The 7433-nt window shown below is 35.8% G+C and overlaps 1 protein-coding gene across 1 annotated transcript; it reads right to left on the bottom strand.

The window, feature by feature from the left end:
* Nucleotides 1-3753: 3753 nt before the first annotated feature.
* Nucleotides 3754-6059, bottom strand: LOC116132419 (ATP synthase subunit epsilon, mitochondrial-like). The gene is made up of 2 exons (XM_031418069.1): nt 5801-6059; nt 3754-3797 (listed from the first exon to the last, which is right to left on the bottom strand). Exons 1-2 carry the CDS (start codon nt 5982-5984, stop codon nt 3787-3789), a joined length of 195 nt encoding a protein of 64 aa, XP_031273929.1. The 5' UTR covers nt 5985-6059; the 3' UTR covers nt 3754-3786.
* Between the last annotated feature and the right edge of the window lie 1374 nt (nt 6060-7433).

The raw sequence follows: 7433 nt of genomic DNA on the forward strand, positions 1-7433 counted from the left end.
ATAGAAAAGAGATGGGTTGAAGAGTTTAATGAGTGGTGGTAACCAAAGCAGGAACAGTTTTAGAAATAAAAATAGTAACCAGAACAAGAATAGTGATGGAAATAAGAATGGTAACCAAAACTGGAATAGTGATCGAAATAGAAATAGAAATAAGAATAGTAACTAGGATTAGGAATAGTGATGAGAATAATAATAGTAACCGGAATAGGAATAGTGATCGGAATAAGAATAGGGAAATGAGGATGCACCTGTCACAATTGTATCAAAACTAAGATTTGTCCAAGTCACTGACCCCTAAGTATTCCTTCTCATGCTATGTAGTGTAATTTTTGAAGGTAATATGTTATATATTGGCATAATTTTCTCCTCTTTTCATTTTTTTGTTAATGTCTGAAATTTTGCTTTCAGTGATGTGTTGGTTGCAAAACTTAAAATATGTTTGTGTATTTTCAGGCTAAGTAGTTGCCTTGATATTAGATAGAAATTTAATATTTTGATGTACTGTCATCTATTATTGATTTATCTTTCTTTGAAGATAAAAAAAAAAAAATGTGGGGAGATGGCATGCAAGTTACATTTTTTCTAGGATCAACTGCTTAAAGCAGGTTTGACACCTTCAATCAAATCTAAAACAAGAGCTGACAACAATATAGATGACCTAGAGGTGTGTTATGATCTTTATTATTTTTACTAGAAATGAAGCCAGTAACTTAATCAGTTATACATGATCTCCTTTTTTTGTTTTTGGTGGGCTAGGTAAAACTTGGAGAACTTGAGGCAGAGCTGGTTGAAATGAATGCAGACGGAGAAAAACTGCAAAGCTCATATTGTGAACTTGTAGATTATAAGCTCGTTCTGCATGCCATAGTGATGGATAATTGTAGTAGTTAACACGAGGTCATGAACATCTATTCTAATAGAATTGGTTCAATAGGTTTTAAGATATTAATGTAAGCAACAAAATTCATTATGGGGCATGGAAAAGAGAGTATAGTGTTTCCTTGTTAAAAATTAAGAGAAATCAATTAGGCAAAAAATGTTAGCGAGTTCTAAACAATATTAGAATGATTACTTTCTGCGCTTTGGAGTATGATAAGTTCTTCTACTTAATTGAAGTTTAGGCAACTTCAATTAAGTGACATGCCTGTAGAGGGTTACAGGTTTTCAAACATCTACTTAGGCCTTTCTGTACCTAGTATCTTAGGTAAGTTACAGGTTTCAAACATCAAACAAGAGCACAACTCTTGGTAGAAGAAGAATTTTTCTACTTTGAAAAATAACTTTCCTTTATATGGTATTATAGAGTTAATGAAAGGGTTGTGCTATGATTATTAGTATCTTTATTAATTTGTATTATTCTAGAAATCGAGAATAAGGGAGGAAAACTGTAATTATGAGAGCTGATGCAACCAGACTTGTCCCTGTACAATTTGGGAGAAGATTAATCCAAATTTCGGAAGGTGGTGGAGCAAAGAGCAGCTTTGCCACCAGACGGTACTACCGTTAGTAAATTCGCGTTTTATACGCGAATTATACGGCTAGCTTATAATTCCCGTATAAAACGCGAATTCACGTATTTTATTAGGGCTACCGTATAATTCGCGAATTATATACCCTATCCGTATAATTCGCGAATTATACCCGAATTTTTGCCGAATTTTTGCAGACAAAAAATAATTACATGATAGGCAAACGACGTCGTTTGGTGGGGTTGGACTAAAATTAAAAAAAATCTCCTTCCCTCTTTCTCGGTTCTCTTCCACAGTCTTCATCTCTTCTTCAAATCTTCAACAATTCAACTCTTTTCTTCATCTCTTGACAGGAGTCTTGATCTCTTCTTCTCTTCCTTTTTAAATTTTAACCTCTTCTCCAAGCTTTAGTCCAAGACTTCAACCTTCAAGCCTCAAGCTACACACTTCTTCTCTTCTCTTTTTAACTCTCTTTGAATCTTGTATGTTGGTGATTATTTTGTGTTTGTGTTGTGTGTGAGTAGTAGTAATAGGGGCTGGTGGATTGATGGATTTGTTATGTTGGTGGATTGATAGTTTTGTTTGAAACAGTTTGATGAAATGCTTGTGAGAGTTAATTTGGTATCTGTTTAACAAATATTTCATTTAGTTCTGTTGTTTTGTGTTGTATGGTCAAAATGAAAAGACTAAAGATCATCTATGAAAGCAAAAGGTAAAGGCAAAACTGCAAAAGAAAAGCATGAATTCATAAAAAAATTGTCGGGCTTGATTTGGAATTGGCAATACTTAAGAAGAAGAAAAAAACAACAAACCATCAGTTTACAACCAACGCCAACTGCAAATTGTAACCCTGTGCACTTTGTCATGTTTTTAGATTTCATACACTATTATTATTTGCCTTTGAATGTACTGTCCAATTAAATTCAGAAAAAAACAATTATACTAATTGGAATCCAACTTGTGATGCGTAGCTATAAAATTAAGGATAAAATACTAGTCTTAGTTATTGTTCAAATATACTTTAAATTAAAAGGAAATAATTGTAGGGCCGACCACAATGGATTTTTAAATGGGATGTTTTGAAAAGTGCTAACCAAGATTGCTATTGCCGTATTTTTAAAACGTATTATTGACAATGATTAAACCCGTATATATCCGAATCGTATTTTTTCCGTATCCAATTTTATAACCGAATTTTTACAAACATTTTTCACCATTTGCCGTATCATACCCGTAAAATTCTCGTACCGTTTTTTTGCCGTACCCGTATTTACTAACTAGGTCACGGTAGTGTGGTCTTTTTTTTATTGCCAGGCGCGTCAGCAAAACTTGCACTTCAAAATAATGTTTTTTAAACCCAGACCAAAGGTAATCTGTTTTGCTGCCCAGGTCACGGTTGGACATGACATCAACAACAATTTATTTTAAAAAAATTACTATTAATCCCTTAAATTTTAATATATTACAAAATTCTCCTAAAAAAGTTTAATTAGTCCCTAAATTTTTATTTTTTAAAAATACCCCAAAAATTATCAATTAATCCCCAAACTTCTGACATATCTCCAAACACCACTAAAAATTGCAAATTACCCTATAATTTTGAAATATTAAAAAACCCCCTAAGACCTAACCGGACCGAGAAGCTGTTAGGTCGAACCTGGCAGCTTCTCCGTCCGGTTTTTAAACAGAGAATCAGATAGGGCATTGCTGCGCAAATTTGAACTTTGCAGTTAAGTTTGACCACCAAAAACCATATCCATTTCAACAAATGCTGGTAACTTATTTTATGTTGCTACCATGTCTGGTTCAACATAGCTTCAATGCATGATAGAAAAAAAATATATATGTATAAATGGTGTGAAACATCATATCATAATCTTACTCCTGATTGAAAAAGGTTACCGCACCACCTAGAAATTCATGTTGTTATCAAAAAGAAAAAAAGAAGTAATTTTTTTTACTCTGTTGGGGTTTTGCGTAAATACAGGCAGATCTTACTGATTTCGGAAGAGCTAAAATTTCCACAACTCCAGCATCATACTACAGCAGTATACGAAGGAAAATGGAGTACTCCATCAATTTCCATAAAAAGATTAATGTAAAAAGTATAGTTCAAAAACGAGGCCAATTATATTATTACTATGCATTAACATGCAAAACAAGAAATACAAATCTTGTTTGAGAGGTCCAAGCATCAAAGACTTGTAAATAAATCTACCAAAATGACAAAAACAAGGAGGTTTTCCGAGTAAATGATGTATCACTCCATGATGACATTCAAGAGCAATTCTCCATCCCAACTCATGCTTCAGGTGAATCATCGAATAGCTGATAAAAATAACCATAAAGTAAGTCATCAGACTACTTGTCTAGAGGAAAGTGGAATGAAATATTCTAATGGTAGATCACTGGCTTCAGAGAAGCAATACATGTTCTAGGAACAATTTAAGTGCTCATGCAATGTTTAGCTTAACTTCCATTGAATATGCAGGTAATACTGAGATAATGAGAATTGCTAGCTGGGTAATTATGTTGATCCTTCATATGATATGTTTTCACAGAAACAGTAAGAAATTAATTAATGATAAAATCAAAGTAACAGTGATAATGACCTACGATCAAACACTATGACCCAAAATCTCACCACTGATGAAAAACACAATAACACCGAACTTAAGCTAAAACTAATTTTCAATTATCTGAATAACAAATCTTGAAATTGTTGGGAAACCAAAGCCCATTAAGATGCAAGGATTTGAGGTACATCTCATAAGAAACCAACCCTTATTACTGGAGTATTAAAAAATACTTCTATCCCCTAAAAACCAAATAGCCTAAAAACAGCCAACACCTAACATCTCCATCAGACCAAAGCTACTTCCCACATTATAAGCAAAGTGATTCTCAACCAATAATAAGTACATGTGAATAAATGTTTTCCTCCATATTTTACTTCCCTTTGTCCGTCACAAAGCCTCTAAAATCTAGGCTTGTCTAATAACAAATGCTTAACTTTTTTCTTTCCTTTCAAATGGAGGCTCCAATCATCACATCCAACCTATGAATCTATCATTCAGCCATGTAAAAGCATAAGTGAAGCTAAATAAAATGAACTGATGTATGTTCATAACGGATGATTCCAGCAAAAGACTTCAATGTGTTGAGAACCAAGCAATTCCATTTGAATTGGCCCAATCATCCTCTCAAGTTGGCAGAAATTAATCATGCAAGAAGCTTGACTGTTAAATGGTCTACAAACTAACTGGACCTCTCTAGAAGGAAAGCAGGGCATGAAATGATAACATGATTACAATTTGGTTGAGAAATGTTAGGCCCCACTTACCACACCAATCATCCATTAGAATCAACAAAGTCAATACCAAAAAAGCGGATGCTAGCCGAAATCAGATAAAAGCCAACGAAAATAGAAGAACAAAGGGCAAGAATCAATAGCCATAAGGTCAGGTCATCCCTAGAACTAGTGCAAAACCAGAAACAATGTCTGTAATGAAAGAGAAATTGCAAATCTCCAAATCATGAACTATAAACTAAAGTACATATAAGCTATTTCATTACAAGTATGCTTCAAAACCATTGAATGCATAACAAGTTTTGCACTTGTCACACGTAGCTAATCTAATATGCTGCAACATTACAAAAGAAAGAAAGGGATATATAATACGCGAGAAAAAAGACCAAGGTTGATTCTCCAGTAGCTAACAGCTAACTGAGGTTAATAGAAAATAACCCTCATTTTTCTTTAGAAACCCACAATTAAATGTGGACAATCCTCCACAACAGCTTATAAGCCACTTATTGTAATTCCTAAACAATTCACCAATCAATTAATTAAAACCAAATAAATTAAGCCAAATCCACAAGGCAAAAAGAATCACCATTACTATCTCATGCCCTGAGTTCCATATTTCAAAATTTTCATGTTTTATCTAACAAAGAATTGGCTTCTCAAATTTCAAACAGAGAAAGATCAACCACCCACCCACCCAAATCAATAAATATAAATCAACAATTCAACACTATCACAGATTGGATCCTCTAAAAGTTCCAATTTTTATCTACCAAAGTCTACGTTTTTCGACTTCAAAGACTGAAAAAATAAAAAACCCAGAATAGAAAACGACCCATATAATTGGAATAAATCGATAACTAAGCATCCTACAGATGGGATTGTTCCTAAATTTCCATTTCCAATTTAGCAAAGCTAGGGTTTCTCGAGCTCAAAACATCGAAAAACAAACAAAAACCAAAGAACCAAAGAACCAAATGAAAAAATCAACTAAAAAGTAGATCCGGTTGAGAAAAAAACGTACTAGGCCTCTGGGGTTTTCCACCTTCCCACTTAGAGATTGAAAAGTGAACCTTCTCGCGATTAATGGCTTCAGTCTTATGGGGTTCCTTGAGGCAGTTCCTCACCAGATTCGCACAGATATTAGAGTATGTAATGTATGTCATCCCTGCTGCTCTCCAAAACGGCACCGCTGCGTTTGACGCCATCTTGCTGTGTCTCGGAGTTTCGGTACTTAAAACGAAGATTGAAAAGTGCCGGTCACCACCAATACTATTTGACTTCTTGGTGTTATGACCTAAGCTTCAACTCTAAATTTACTGTTATGGGCCTTGGGCCGGGCTTATTTAGCCCAAATTATCATAAAACTGGGAACTGATTTTCCAAACCCACTAATTTGATTAAAAATTTCACCGTGGTCTCAATTTTGTACATTTTTTTTTTCTTTCACTTTCGTTTTTCTCTTCATCCAAACAGTCTCAATCCTCCAATTAAAACTCTAGAGTCTAGAAGATCAATTAAAAACTTGTGGGGGTCAAAATCACCTGGGGCCTTATCAGGCCCAGACAGGCTTATTCCACTATGGCAGCCCAAGCTTATGATCCAATTTTCGTTGGGCCAGTATCATAGTTCACGACTTGGGCCGAGCCTTCTTCCAGAATGGGCAACTCCAACTGCCCACCTAAGGCCAAGCCTTCCAAACCAAGGTAAGTAACACTCTTCCTGTTTCAATCTATCTTAAACGCCCAAGATTCTATATCTTAGGCAAATTAAGACTCCTATTACTATTAAGTCAAGTGAATCAGGATCTTTCCTATTCACTAGACCTCTTCCTTTAAAGATTCAGAGTCCTATCAGGATACAAAGATCTTACAACTATTATATAAATAGAGGTCACTCCTCTGTTCAGGCATTCAGCCTCAATATCACCTACCAACACCCAAGCTCTTAATCCTAGGAGCTATCTCACTACGCTGTGGTTCTAGTCTCCGACTTGACCTTTGGTAACCCTTCCTTCCCTTACCCTTACTAAATTGCCCCATTTAGCCTTACTGACTTGAGGTCGGAGTGCTTATGGCAGACATCACACTGGTGTCTAAGTAACCTCCACGCTTGTTTGCTTTGTATGCAGGTACAGCGGATTGTCATGGGCTTAACTGCATGGGATCAAACCCTATTTTCGCAACTGTAGATTTTAGCATCTACAGTTTGGCGCCCACCGTAGGGCCTCTAGCAATCGACCTCTGTTCAAAATCTTGCTCTACAAAGAGTCACACAATGGTTGAAAACACGGATACAGCCTCGGCAGATCTCACGACTAAGGTCAAGGTTCTTTCGGCGCTCATGCAACAACAAGCTGACAAAGTCACAGCTTTGGAAGCCGAGAATAACAACATTCGGGTCGAAAATCAAAGCCTACGAGAAAAGGTAAACCAGTTTTATTCTCTTGAATTCCCATTCAATCAGATACCCGAGAATCGCTTTCGCATCTCGGTAAACCCCATGCAGCCACTAACGACCCCAAACCCTAGAATCTCAGTTTCTGACCCCTAGTCTTCCTAGCTCCAGTCATCCATGACGGATGGACTGGCACCCATCACCACAGATACAACAAGCTTAGTCATGCAAACACGCACCCTATCAATTGATCCCTCAAC

This window comes from Pistacia vera, unplaced genomic scaffold (assembly GCF_008641045.1).
Source record: "Pistacia vera cultivar Batoury unplaced genomic scaffold, PisVer_v2 Contig251, whole genome shotgun sequence".
In the NCBI taxonomy this organism is placed as follows: domain Eukaryota; kingdom Viridiplantae; phylum Streptophyta; class Magnoliopsida; order Sapindales; family Anacardiaceae; genus Pistacia; species Pistacia vera.

Coding starts and splice junctions, on each gene's coding strand:
- LOC116132419 (XM_031418069.1), bottom strand. CDS start 5,984: ATGGCGTCAAACGCAGCGGTGCCGTTTTGGAGAGCAGCAGGGATGACA.